The sequence below is a fragment of the Alosa sapidissima genome, chromosome 17 (genome assembly GCF_018492685.1).
Source record: "Alosa sapidissima isolate fAloSap1 chromosome 17, fAloSap1.pri, whole genome shotgun sequence".
NCBI lineage: Eukaryota > Metazoa > Chordata > Actinopteri > Clupeiformes > Clupeidae > Alosa > Alosa sapidissima.
This window is the reverse complement of record NC_055973.1, coordinates 16,385,500-16,400,393: the sequence shown is the minus strand read 5'-3', so window position 1 is coordinate 16,400,393 and position 14,894 is coordinate 16,385,500. Positions and strand designations below refer to the sequence as shown.

At 43.0% G+C, this 14,894-nt stretch overlaps 1 protein-coding gene and 1 long non-coding RNA gene across 4 annotated transcripts; one reads left to right on the top strand and one right to left on the bottom strand.

Moving 5' to 3' along the window:
- LOC121688077 (gamma-glutamyl hydrolase-like) lies at positions 1–13,112 on the bottom strand. 3 transcript variants are annotated; one of them, XM_042067430.1, is made up of 9 exons: positions 13,001–13,112; positions 3,117–3,225; positions 2,947–2,997; positions 2,792–2,876; positions 2,508–2,646; positions 1,984–2,090; positions 1,806–1,896; positions 1,049–1,183; positions 1–297 (listed from the first exon to the last, which is right to left on the bottom strand). In XM_042067430.1, the coding sequence occupies exons 1-9, from the start codon at positions 13,050–13,052 to the stop codon at positions 176–178; spliced, it is 891 nt and encodes a 296-aa protein (XP_041923364.1). In that variant the 5' UTR covers positions 13,053–13,112; the 3' UTR covers positions 1–175. The 3 variants fall into 3 exon arrangements, with proteins under 3 accessions (XP_041923364.1, XP_041923366.1, XP_041923365.1); XM_042067432.1 differs by lacking the exon at positions 1,049–1,183; XM_042067431.1 differs by lacking the exons at positions 1–297; positions 1,049–1,183 and adding an exon at positions 1,477–1,658.
- LOC121688078 lies at positions 7,382–8,921 on the top strand. The gene is made up of 2 exons (XR_006024491.1): positions 7,382–7,742; positions 7,825–8,921. It is a non-coding gene; the product is annotated as an uncharacterized LOC121688078 (long non-coding RNA).
- Positions 13,113–14,894: the final 1,782 nt, after the last annotated feature.

Genomic DNA, 14,894 nt, shown 5'->3' with positions numbered 1-14,894 from the left:
TACGTGACCATATAAAGTCCAGAGGTAGCATTTGAACAAACAAACTACTGTGTTTAAACATATCTTCAGTCGACTGCAAATAAGGCCTTATAAAACGTAAGGCCTTTATAAAATTGTCCAGGCTGATTATTCTGAATCCCAGGGTCTGGAGTGATACCTGCATCCTTCAGGCATTCTAGTCAAAGTAGTAGGTTTGAAGGAAGGGTGAAGTTTCTAAACTGTCCTCAGGACAGTAGTTGTAGATTAAGGATCTCTTCTCTTCCTCTGCACTTGAGAAAGTATGGAAGTTTTTCCTTGCTGTGGGAGTAAAAAATATTAACAAATTTGTCTCAAACAACTGATATGAATAACCAAAAATTATTTGAAGGTGTACACTTCTGCAGTTGGGTCATTCCGTATCAAATCAGATAAGGCTGTTGCTGCACTATTTCAGATTTTGTTCAAACCTTGTCTATATCATGAATTGGTCCCAAAACCAAGGCCTATAAAAAATTCTGTTCATGTCCAATTTTTTTTATGATAGTACAGTTTGACAGCCTGAAAAACACGTTACCTGGGAAGCGATGTTTGGCCATTAGTATCTTGAAAAGTATTATTCATAGCCAGCCCAAACTTTGACTGAACCATTAAAAGTCTGTATGCCATGGTCATTCTACAAGGCTCTGGATTTTACAAAAAGAGTGGCATCAAAGGTGTTATTTGGCCTTTCAAGGGTGAAGAAAATGAAAACACTGGAATAGAGCAAAGATATTTTACAGGTCCTCACTTTAGGACCTATATATGATGTAGGTAAACACTAAGTAAAATCTGAGACAGTACAGCAACCACCTTCCAGGATTCTGTATGTTTTGACATGGAATGACAGTACTGCCAAATAATGAGAAAATAAACTCAAAAAAAGAGTGCCAAGGAGTGTGCGAACTTTTCTTAAAAAACTTTTTGTTTAAAACCTTTTTGTTCAGCACCTGGGATGTGCACAAAGTCTCCTTGTAAGTTGACATGGAATGACCCAGTAGAATTTTTGCCTAATTTCTCCTTCCTTTCTTACCTTCATTAACAAAGAAGTGTGCAAAGTAGAAAGTAGTTTTGATTGCCGAGGCCGAGTGAGGAAAGAAGGGCCTGCCCCATTCAAAAGCATTTTTTTCTGGGTGCCACACTGTGCCATACACTGGGAGGTCATAGGCTATGGACAAACATTAATGTGCACATATTCTTTACAATATTCACAAAATTCATACTGACAACATATCATGAATGGTACTTCAAATAGGTGTTATTTTAAATAGATTGCTGATGGGCAATACATCTTGGTGAACGTCTGTTAACAACTTCTTGCTGTTATCGTGAAGCGTGCATCTCGCGGTTATGGAAATATGATGCAATATGCCATTTTTTATAGTTAGAACAATATGTGTTCCCAATTATATCATGTTTCTATAGTCTAACATGTTATTTCACTGTGTCTTTACGTGGGTTAGGGCACCACACATCCAAATAAGTGCCCTTCATGACCCACAGGCCTTCAGTCTCCACAGGTTATATGGCAAAACTCGAAAAACTTGTCAGACCTCCCGTGCCTAGTGACGGGTTGCTAAGCCACAATTGGCCTGTGGCGGTTTTCGGGTGTGGCTTAGCGAAGGGGGAATTGCCAGATGTATCTGCAGAGCAAATTCAAATGCAATCGCAGACTTGTCTGGCTTCACCCAGGCTATGACAGGGTAGGTTTTTTTTTAACAACTGTATAATAATACATTTAATAATTCTTAGTCCACTGTTTCTTTCTAACATGGTATTTTATGTCTTACCTTCTATAGTGGAAACATACTCCTGTTCCCCATCAGAGTTTGTGCTCAAGATCTTGAAGAATGTTCTTAAATTATCATTGTTATTAAAATTCTAAAGAAAAACACATCCAGAAGTAAACCCTTTATCTTGATCTTATAGCACAAGGCTATACATTGCAACAAAGCTTCCCCCCTATACCTTCACTGTGATGCTGTATTTGTGATAGTGCAAGGTGATGGGTTCAGTGGCTAGAGATGTCATGAGATCCTCAGGGAAATTCTGGAACAGTCTGCTGTCTTTGGCCTCTGCATCAGAACAAAATATAAAAACAAACTATTGTAAGGAACAACCAGCAGACAGGCTCTTCCCTGCCCTTCTAGTTAGTCTAGGGTTCCCTCACGAACTGGGCTTGAAAGAAATGGCTTTTTCAAAATGGTCTTTGTAAGGGAGTTTTTCCTTGCCCCTGTTGCTCTTGGGTGCTCCTTGTTGGTGCCCCCCGCCCAATCCCAATCCTCCCCCACCTTTCTTATGCAGCCCTTGCCACTTGCCCCCCCCCCCCTATAAATGCACAAATAGGCTGACACCAGACATAATTTCACTGCATTTCTTACTTCCAGTAGCTATATGCATGTGACAATAAACTTCCTTGTATCCTTGTATCCATGTCTATCTACCCTTACTCTTCACCAACAATGTGTTGTTTAGTCATCAAGTGCACTTACCCTTTGTGAAGTCCATTGGCAGTGCATAGCCACGACTGTCTGTTTGGGAGAGCAGATATTCCCCACTAGTAATCTGTGTCAGCAGCTGCATCCCTAGACATGTACCCCACACTGGGAAATAATCTCCTCTGGAGTTGGCCTGACAAGTCATAGAGAATACACACACACACACACACACACACACACACACACACACACAAACATATGCGAGATGTGAAAGATGATGTTTCTAAAGTCTATGAAAATATGAATGTAGTGTAATTAGGCTTTTTCATCAAACTCACCTCTATAGCTAGTTTATAGAAAACTGCCGCCGCTTTGGCATAAGCTGAATTCAAAATGCTAACCCTTCCACCAGGGAATAAAATCCTGCAATGATAAAAAGCAAATACATAAAAAATATGACTCTTCATGATGAAGACTTAAAAGAAAGACCTACCCATTTATGGAGTTAAAAATTCTGCGGTATTCAACCTCTGGCTGATTTATCCTGTTACGACAAAGCAATAACCTTTACCAATAACATCATTATCAAAGTGTCATTTATCCAAATGCAGATAAACGCATTCTGTTTTGTCAGCACAACTGGGCTTGTTCACATATTCTTACATGATGGGAACTACTCGAGCTCCACCACACTCCAAGAACTTGACGTAAGATGCTGGAATTTTGGTATTTTTTCCAATTTCGGCAGAGGAGGCCTCCTGAGCCAAGATCCCTTCAAAAAAAAAAATCACAAAATCAGTGTCAGATATTCTGAACACTGCCAAATATTCCAAACACTGCACAACCGAATACTTGTCAAGTTTATTCAATACGTTCAGACTGTCAAAGAGACACCATGGCTTCGCCATGCTGAATCAAACCCACTAATAAAGTAAACTTAAGAAGAACAATAGTGGGCTTGCTGAATCAAACCCACTAATAAATAAATAAAGTAAACTTAAGAACAATAGTGGGCTTGCTGGATCAAACCCACTAATAAAGTAAACTTAAGAAGAACAATAGTGGGCTTGCTCCGCATGGCGAAGCTGTGGTCTTGCTGGATCAAACCCACTAATAATAATAATAAGAAAACTTAAGGAGAACAATAGTGGGCAGCATAGCGAAGCCGCCGCTGTTTTTCCACCATTCATTTCAATGGGGCCGAAAAAACAGGAATAACACGAAAACGACAAGGGCCAGTGACACGAAAGTAACAAGCTCCCTACACCGGTTCGGGCCTGAATTTTTGGAGTTTGAACCGCGTCGATAGCTCAAACGGTCTAGGAGCAGTAGTTGGTACAAAAAGTGGGTGAATAGGAAGATATACACAGCATGGCTTGCTGGATCAAACCCACTAATAAAGTAAACTTAAGAAGAACAATAGTGGTCTTGCTGGATCAAACCCACTAATAAATAAATAAATAAATAAATAAATAAAGTAAACTTAAGAAGAACAATAAAGCCCACAGAAGCCATGCTGTGGTCTTGCTGGATCAAACCCACTAATAAATAAATAAACTAGACTGCATTTCCGGCGGCAACTGCGAAAGTGTGCTTGCCCTGGTCCGGTCACCAGCGTGAGCAGACAGTGGCATACGCTATGCTGAACCTAGCTTGATCCAGGCATTGTAACAGTGCCTTTCAGTGTTGGAGCAGTGGCAATATCTCAAAAGCTCTAGGAGAGGGCTATTCAACTATTGGCTTGCGGGTTGAATGTGGTTCGTTGGATTTTACATTTGGCCTGCCTTCGAATTTAGCTTCTATGACTGAGATCAAATCAATAAAATGCAAAAATAAATAATGTCACGCGTCTTGCGCCTCTCAAACTGGGCTATCAGGTAACCTACAGAGGAATTGAAATTCTGAAATATGACCAAGGCATTAAAAAGCTGCTTGTTTGTCAGGATACTTTTTCACTGATTTATTTAAAAAAAATATGAGCTATGAGTGTGAATGTTATATATTCCATCCGACAAATTATGTTTTACTGGTTTATTTGACCAATAATCTATATGGATTTGCTCTATAAAGACCTTATGTCTGTTTGGGATTGTTTTGTGAGCCTGGGGTTGTTTTGAGAGCCTATTGATGTAGCCCATCTCAGATGTATCTCAGAATAAAGGAATACTTCATATTACTCTAAACCACCGTCTGTAAATCAGGCAGCCCACTTCCATACAGTGGGTCCCATTAAGAAGTGGCCACTTCATTCATGCTTACCGTGATTCACACAGCAGCATTATTAAATTAAAGGAGAATTCCGGTGTGATATTGACCTGAAGTGTGTTGAAACATGATACCGAGTGTGAACGTATGTCTCATAGCCCATCTCGGCTTGTCCCCTGCACTCCAAAATCTGGCGCTAGTTAGCCGATGCTACCAACAGCTTTTTCAATGGTGGTGCTTCGGCATCGGGCTAGCCATGCAAATAAATCACTGTTTTACACCATTTACGAGGCTCAATGTATCTCCACACTTCATTGGTAGACTTCCGAGGGCCCTGACATTTAAAACGAGACATTGAGAACTTTGAAAAAACACTGGTAGTTTACTTACAAGACGATTTATACAGACAGTATCTTCACGAATTTTAACGTTTGCAGCCATCTTGAATTTAGTCACGATAAGTCGAGCGACGAGTAAGAATGAACAGGTATGATAAGGGATCAGATTCCAAAAATAATTCCGTGGAAATGCATGGATTCCAGTTGTTGCTACTGGAAGAAACTGGAATCCATGCATTTCCTCACTGAATTATTTTTGGAATCTGGGCTAAAGTGCTTCGTGAATTACTGTTAGTAAAAAAAATAGCAGTCCTAAAGTTACAAGTGACGAAGTTACGAGTGCAAGCATCTCATATCAAATGACCATGACGCTAAACAACATAAATCCCAATTAGCAACATACATCTCCTCCCTATAGCTAGCCACACAAGAAATTAATGATACTTAATCTCTGCTTAGCATGCTTCTCCGCTTATGCTGGCTCAGGATCTGGAAGGTCCTGGACGATTCGTGACAGTACCCCCCCTCCTACGGACGCCTCCAGGCGTTCTAGACAGGGTCTCTGGGTTCCGATGATGAAAATCCTTGATCATGGTTGGATCCAAGATGAAGCGAGATGGAACCCAGCTTCTCTCCTCTGGTCCATACCCTTTCCAGTCTACTGTAGGCCACGACCCCGTCGGCGGACCCGCAGCAGCTCCTTAACTGTAAAGGTCTCACCACCATCGATGATTTTAGGTGCTGGTGGAGACTTGGTGGGAGGAGAAAGAGGGCTGGAGACAAGGGGTCGTAACTGGGACACATGGAAAGATGGGTGAACACGTCTCATGGACCAGGGCAGACATAACCGAACAGTGTTAGGATTTATGATTTTAGAAATAGTGAAAGGACCCACAAACCTGGGAGCCAGCTTACGTGACGTAACTTGAAGGGGTAGGTTTGCTGTACTAAGCATTACTCTTTGACCTGGCTGGTAGACAGGAGCAGGAGTCCGGCGCCGATCCGCTTTCCTCTTCATCACCTGTGATGCTCTTAATAGGTGATGCCTGGCCCGTACCCATATTCTGCGACAGCGGCGAATGAAAGTTTGAGCAGAAGGGGCAGACACATCCCTCTCCTGAGCGGGAAACAGGGGTGGCTGATATCCTAGGCAACATTGGAAAGGTGACAAACCAGTAGATGACGAGGGCAGGCTATTGTGAGCATACTCTATCCAGGGTAACATCTGGCTCCAAGAAGACGTATTCTCAGACACCATGCACCGCAAGGCTACCTCCAGCTCCTGGTTTGCACGTTCAGTCTGACCGTTGGTCTGTGGGTGATAGCCTGAAGACAAACTGGGTCTAGCCCCAATAAGTTTACAGAAATCCCTCCAAAAATGTGCGGAAAACTGAGGACCCCTATCCGATACAATATCAACAGGTAATCCATGAATCCTAAAAACAAGTTGCACCATTAACATTGCTGTCTCCTTAGCAGACGGGAGCTTGGGAAGAGGGACAAAGTGAGCAGTCTTGGAGAACCGGTCAACAATGGTGAGAATACAAGAATTACCATTAGAGACTGGAAGTCCTGTGACAAAGTCAATTGCAACATGGGACCACGGTCGGTGAGGCACAGGCAGCGGTCGTAGTAGGCCAGCAGGGGGTCTAGTGCTTGTCTTGCATCTGGAACAGATGTTGCAGGCTGCCACAAATGCTCGGACATCCCGTTGCATGGACGGCCACCAAAAGTGCTGCTTGAGCACTGAGAGAGTTCGAGTGGTCCCAGGATGACAAGCTAACAAGGAACTGTGTCCCCATTCTAGCACCTGTGATCGGACACAAAGAGGCACAAACAGGCAGTTAGGGGGTCCGTTACCTGGTCCTGGATCCTGAGCGAGAGACCGCTGAACTACGGTCTCTATATCCAGCTGAGCTGAAGCCACTAGGCAGTGAGGAGGGAGAATAGTCTCAGCCTGGTCCAGTGGGGAATCAGGAGCGAACTGTCAGGACAGGGCATCAGGCTTAACGTTCTTGGAGCCTGGTCTGTAGGAGAGAACAAAGTTGAAGCGGGAGAAAAATAGAGACCACCTGGCCTGACGTGAGTTGAGCCTCTTCGCAGACCTTAAATACTCTAGATTTTTATGATCTGTCCACACAATAAATGGCTTCTCTGTGCCCTCTAGCCAGTGCCTCCACTCATCAAAAGCGAGTTTGACCGCTAGTAGCTCTCGATCGCCAATGCCATAATTCTGCTCAGCAGGTGTTAATTTACGAGAAAATCAGGATGATCAGGACTGGGGCAGTGGAAAACCTGGCCTTCAAAATGGAAAAGGCACATTCAGCCTCCTTGTTCCAGAGAAATGGACGCTTGGTGGACGTGAGTGCCGTGAGTTTATGTAACGGGGCTGAATGTGTTAACAGGAACATTGACTGATGGTAGGGGGTGGGGCTGGTTAATAGTGTATGATTACGTTGTGGGGTGTATGTGGTTTGTGTGCTCTTCTACAGGTGCATTCAATCGCCCCTAAATGGCAGACCTGCGCAGTTGGTGGTTGAGAGATTTAAAAGGCCAATGGCGGCCTTTGACTGTGTGATTCTTGGTAGCAGTAGGCACCCGCAAGGACTACCACCGAAGTCCGGAGAAGTAAAGGGGGCTCGGAAGACGCAACGCACAACGCACCTGGGGAGAGGCCATATATCGTTCTAGCAGAGCGGTGTTCAGACCGGAATACAACGCACTCAATATATCCACGTTAAGGGAAGTAACTTGACCATCGTTCTATGAGTGAGAGGGCTGTCATCGCGGCTGTGGTGGACGTTGATTTCTACCCCTTTCCCCTGCAGTTCCGGAGACAGCTGAATCGAGTGGAGGAAGACTGCGAAAGAGAGGCCTACAACGCACTCTATGTATTGCACTAAAGGGAAGTACTCATATCGTAGCCTACCACTATTTGTGCGAGTGGCCTAAATTTCGTGTCAGTGTGATTGCTGATCACTGTTCCTCCCCTTCCGCAGCTCTGTTCGTGTCTGCGAAGAGGCGTGTGGGTCGTGAAAGCGAGTGCGTGCCATAAGGAGAAGACTACTGGGAGTGTCGGGTCTGAACTGTTCACCGCGGCGACCATTGAGTAGGCTAGCTAGCTTCGAGCGCTAGCAGCTACTACGTGGAGAAGTAAATCGCTGGGTCGTGAGTGGTGCATGGACTGTTCCTCTATAGCCCTTATTAGCCTTTTCCTTGTACGAGCTAAATACTACCAGTTGTCTAGCCTTATTATTATGTCCGGCTGCCCATGGTGCTAGATAGGCCTGCTATGTGATCCTAAATCTGGTGATTGTCTTATCGCTGTTAAGTGCTCTATGTCTCTGTGGGCCTATTGCCCGTTTTGTCTGAGTGTCGCCGTAGCTTAAGTTTGCTGTGTTGCCGTGGTGTTCAGTGCTCTTATGATTCACCGTGATACTGTTGGCTTGTATGGCCCTTTACGTTTGCTGTGAGGATTGATAATTGTGTGCTGTGTTACATGATAATTGTGTGCTGTGTTATATGCCGTCACACCATCAGGCATACCCACATTGTGTAGAGCATTATAGCCTGAGATCTCCCTCCTCTAGAGGGCGCCAGAATATGGTATTTACATATACCAGGCTACTGATTTGTTTTGTAGTTTCAGTGCTTCCATACTGGTCCTATACTGTAAACAGGCTGTAAACTTACATGGGCTATTGAATTGTTCTGTGGCCCTTCAGTTCTTTCATACTGGTCTTATACTACAATTGGGTAGTGAGCTTCACATAGGCTATTGATTCAATTTGTGGCCCTCCAGCTCTTTCACACTGGTCCTATACTTTTAATTGCTGACAACTGGTAATGTATTCCTGTGTCGCGAACTGTTTGTGTCGTATCTGAACCGCTCCATTTTTAAGATAATTTAATAAAACTGTTTTTTTATAAAAAATCCTTCCAACGTCGTGTGTGTGTGCCTCAAGGGTCAACAGTTATAACCTGCTTCCCGTTACATTTATTTACTAAAAAATAAATATAAAAATTGGCAAAGCCAAGGAAGCGCTGTAAATCCCGGCGAGAGGGAGGATTAGACCAGTCAGAGACTGCCTTTACTTTCCCTGGATCCATCTTGACCACACCAGGAGAGATGACAAACCCCAAAAAAGATGTCTCTTCTGTATGGAAGTCGCATTTCTCAGCCTTGACAAACAACTGATTTTGGAGGAGACGTTGCAACACCTCTCTGACATGGGAACGGTGTGACTCTGCACAGGGTGAAAAAATCAAAATATCAAGAAATACAAAAACAAACTTATTGATAAGGTCTCTCAAAACATCATTAACTAAGGCTTGAAACATAGCAGGCGCATTGGTTAACCCAAATGGAAGGACAAGGTATTTGTAGTGACCACTGGGTGTATTGAAAGGCTGTGGACATCAGAGGCAAAGGGTATCGATTCTTGACGGTGATGTCGTTTAAACCTCTATAATCAATGCAGGGACGGAGGCTCTTATCCTTCTTAGCAACAAAAAAAAAATCCAGCCCCAGCTGAAGAAGATGAGGGACGAATAATGCCTGCAGCCAAGGACTCAGTGATGTACTTGTTCATAGCCTCTCGCTCAGGAGGGGAGAGAGAGTAGATGCATCCTTTAGGAGGGGTAGTGCCAGGCAGCAAGTCAATGGCGCAGTCATAAGGCCGGTGTGGAGGGAGAGAAGTAGCCCTAGACTTGCTAAAGACCTGACGAAGGTCATGATACTCTGGAGGAACAGAGGAGAGGTCCATGTCCACTTCTATTTCAGACCTTGGAGCAGCCTCCGGAAGCTGGGCAGAGGACAGACAGGTGGCAAGACAATGAGTGCTCCATGAGAGGATAGAGACATCCCTCCAACTGACATGCGGGTTGTGAAAACGTAGCCATGGAAGACCTAATACCAGTGAAACATTAGAGTTGTCCATAGAAAAAAAAAGTAATTGACTCAACATGATTCCCAGAAACTTTTAAAATAACAGGCTCAGTGACATGAGTGACTGGGGGGGGGGGGGGGGGGGGGGGGGGGGGGAGTCTGGCACCATTCAATGCTCTTGCTGCTAGTGGAGAATCTAGTCTGCGTAACTTAATTCCCATTCTATCAGCCATAGCCGTACAAATAAAGTTCTGATCTGCCCCTGAATCAATGAGTGCTTGAACAGAGTGAAGCCTATTATGAATAAGCAATCCAACTGGAAAAATAGCTCTTTCTGAGGGGGAAGACTGTCCAAGCATGCCCACCTGCAGTCCCACAACTACTGGTGGGCTGTTCCTTTTAAAGGACAGTAAGAGACAAAATGTCCAGACTTGCCGCAATAAAAGCAGGAATTGGTCTCAATGCGGCGCTTTCTCTCCTCTGCAGTTATATGGGTTCTCCCAATCTGCATGGGCTCAACTTCAGAGACAATGGGATCCGTTGGTGGGGGCGTGGTCCAGAACTGAGGTCTGTATCTTCTCTGCTCTCTGCATCTAAGACAAGAATCCACACGGCCAGCTAGGTCAATTAGGCCATCCAAACTGCTGGGCAATTCAAGAGCAGAAATCTCATCAGCTACAGAATTGTTAAGACCATGAAAAAATGCATCAGTCAAAGCACTTGGGTTCCAATCCACAGAAGCGGCTAGAGTACGAAACTCTATGGCAAAATCATAAACCGATCTGTCTCCTTGTTTTAGGCACATTAACTCTCGAGCTGCCTCCCTTCCCTTCAGAGATTGGTCAAACACTTTAAGCATCTGATCAGAGAAATTCTTAAAATTGAAGCAAAAAGGTGCGCCAGCATCCCACACTGCGGTTCCCCACTCCCGTGCCCTCCCTGTCAGGAGGGAGATGACATAGGCTACACGAGAACGATCCGTGGGATATGCAGAGGCTTGTAACTCCATGGACAAAGTACACTGGGATAAAAAAAGAGCGGCACGTACCAGGTTCACCAGCATATGGCTGAGAAGGGGGAAGACGAGGCTCACGTGAAGGAGGCACAGGTGGATCTACCTGGAGAGGCACTGGATCAGCTGGAGCCGCTGGAGTGGGTTGTTGGAGAGTCTGGATCTGGGCAGTAAGACCAAGCAAGGTCTGCTCAAACGTGGCGAGGCCTTGGCGGATCTGAGTAAGCTCCTGTTGATGGTAACTCAGGAAAGAACCTTGTTTCTCTATAGCAGTCTTGACAAAATCCATGTCTGATTGGTCCGTTGGGTCCATGGTGGCGGAGTTATTCAGTTACGGCCAGTAGGCCAGAGGTACTGGTTGGACCCCGAAGTAGGACACAAACAAAAATGGTAACGGGTTAAACTGTAATTTAATGTTCAGTGAAAAAACAAGAACCGCTTCAAGCAACAGCAGGCAATGGCAGAGCACAATTGAAAGTCAATGAGTGAGCACAACACACAAGGTCCAGGGCAAACAATCCAAAAACAGTAATCCAAAATCGTGGTCAGAGATCAGTCCAAAGTTCAGTAACAAAGTTCAGTCCAAAAAGGTCAAAACTTATTTCCACAGGGAAAGCGTAGCAGAGCAACAGTAACATCCAGATGACATAGCAGGATAACTCCACACTGAAGGATTCCAAGAGCCCAGCCTAAATACTGTGCCTGATTAAGTAATCAGACACAGGTGTGCTGAGCAGCAGAGCAGGGAGAGAGGAGATGCAGTAGGTCAGCAGCAAAACATGGCATGGAGTTGACCACCTGGGAATGGAGCACCTAAAAGTGCCGCCAGCCAGGTAGGTACAGGAAAACCTGGCTCAGGATCTGGAAGGTCCTGGACGATTCGTGACAGAAACGTTAAAGCAGCTGCAGGTCAACTAACGTTAGCTAAGTCTTCATTACATCTGGCAACCCAGAAGAGGCTCGTGTCTGGTAGTCTTGAGAACGTTCACCAGTGTTTTGATTTTGGCCTACAGAACGTTCAGTAACAATCCCACAAATCGTACTTTAAATGTGTACGTGTGATTCCGAATGGATGTGTGTGGTTTGCAATTAGAATAAACAAGAAATAACATTTCCAATAATTTCCCATTATAAATTACATAATATTTGCACCTTCCTTACTTGTGAAGCTCACATAATTCTAATGATGTCACCATATGTATGTGAAATGTAATACAACGTTGCCACCTAGCGTTCAGATGTATTTAACATTAACGTGACATTTCCTGCTTGTGTCGTCAACTCCATGCTTTGAGGAAAACAATCTTTTTATCATAGTTTCCTCTTCAGTGAGCAATTACCAGGTCGTTTTTGTAACAGAGATGGCTGTTTATTGTCCCTAGGTTTACAGAAACACCTATTCATATTAATACGTATGGAAATCAAGTTAACGCTGCCGACCACTGTTTGTCTATTACATGGCCCAGAATGCCTTGCATGTCTTTACAACAAAACAACACAGTAAACCCTAAATGCCCGTAAACATATGAATTTGCATACTTGTAACATTTTTAATAATACTCTCCCATCATGATATTTAACAATAATGAAAAATTTATTTTGAATACCGTCAATGTGAAAATAACTGTACTACGTCAGCAATAAATAGCTAATGTGCTCCTGACCATTTCAGTTTGTAAGTCCATACTATCCCATGGCTGAGCAAGGATTTCATGATTGGGCAAGGTTGCCCGGAGCAAGCACACTTAAAAAAGTAAACTTAAGAAGAACAATAGTGGTCTTGCTGGATCAAACCCACTAATAAGAAAACTTAAGAACAATAGCCCACAGCATGGCTGCTGAATCAAACCCACTAATGGGTACAGTAGACTACCGGCTAAAGCTTTTCAATATGTCTTTCAATATGTTTTTGCATGCAGTTTTGAAATGCTCACAATCTCATCTGTCACCTTACCTGTTATCTCTCAGTAATCTTTGCTGTCTGAAGTTACAACAGTTAGTGGTCACAATACAAGATGCAGTACTCTGACCTCCGTTACATGTGGCATTGCATGCTTTTCTTCTGTTGTAATGTCTAGTTTTGAAAAGATGATAAAGTACCTACCAATTACAGGGCAGTCATTCCTCCTTTCCTGCACCGAAGTGACTTGAGACATTTTGTGTAAATCACAGTGGATCTAAGTGTAGATACTGTCTGCACCTTTGGAACACTTCAGTGTTCAGGAAAGTGGGGCTATGTATACCAGTCAGGCGTGTCACTTTGGTATGTAGACCAACCTGTCTCTCAAGTTTACTTGTTTGAAAGACCCTAACACTCAGCTCTCAAAATCACATGTTTTACCTACACTCTATTCCATTCTTTAGGCACAGTGCACCATAATACAGGAAATCACATCAAACAAATAAATGAAATGATTAAAATTAAAATGCACCATAATACAGGAAATCACATCAAACAAATTAAAAATGTTCTGGGGAAGGATCCCCCCCCTCCCTCATATACGACAATTAGTCCACCCATGGGTTCAGCAACAATAGTAAAGATACAATTAAACACACGACTGAACACATGGAATACAATTGGACATTTGCATATGACTCATTTGATTACAGCGCACTTTAGACCATAGCAATGGCACACACCATTAAAAAAAATGTGACAGAGCTCTTCATCCTTTCATAGTTTTCCTTGATGTGTGCTTGTAGTAATACCTTTTTTTACAAGTTTATACCATGGTCTAGGTTGAAAAGGGTGTCGTTTAAAAAGTTATATACTACACCTATGAAGTAGATCTTTTAGTAAAAAAAAGTTTAATCGCTGTTCCATATCAATGCTTATGAATGTTAACTATAACAACGATATATAGGCTACTATACTTCCCCTTAGGGATCAATAAAGTATCTATCTATCTATCTATCTATCTACCTATCTATCTAGTAGGACGACGGTTGAGCCTGGAGGCAGGCTTCGCAACAATGGAATCAACAACTGAAACGATTTTAGCTCTAAAACTCATTTAGTATTAATAATTGATTTCATATTTATTTATTTAGTAAGTGACCATGGTATAAACGGGATAATGCCCTTCGATGCGTCCATTATCAGAAATAAATGGACTTCGCTTCGCGTCGGACGGTTCATGCCTCCGCGTCGTCCATTTATTTCTGATAATGGACACCTTGTCGGGCATTATCCCTTACGTATAATACAGGTCCAAAAAAACAGTCCAGCTTAATTCCGGAGTAAGGTTGTGGATACACATATACTATACAGTTATATGCAGAATAAGTGTGTTTTTAAAAATTGAATAAAGCTTGAAATCCTTAGAATAGCTGTTAATTCCATAATATCAATGCATTGGGAACACTGCACATTTCAATTTCAAAACATGACCAAAATTGATCAAGTTGGTGTTATACCTTTACAGAAAGTGAAGAAAAAGGAATGTTGGGCTGCTCAAAAAAATAGCAGTGTTTGCATTTTTCTTTACAAACTCAAACATTTACTGTATAAACTGAAAAATGTCTCAAGATTTTGCTTTACTGTGAATCACTGCACTAATATCTAGTTGCATTACCATTATTTCTGAGAATTGCATCACATCTGTGTTGCATAGTCGACCAACTACTGGCACCTGTGAACAGGTATTCCAGCCCAGGACGAATGAATTACATTCCGAAGAAGAAACACCCATTTCAAAAGCATTTCCTCTTCAGCATTAGACAAATATTTTGAAGGGGTGTGTCAATTAATGAAACAGGTGTGGTCTGGTGCATTATCCAAAAATCGCTTTCTTACACTCTCTGAAAATCATTACTCCACTGGCCAAGAAGAACCTGTCTAAAGCAAAAGGCGCATATAATGCATAGTTGAAGACACACTGTCACAAGATGTAAGCACCCTTAGCAACAAGCCCCAACCAACTCTTTTGCAGGATGAATATCCTTAGGATTTTTATTCATTCAAAATCTATTGGGGTAAGTGTTTCTTTTTTTCA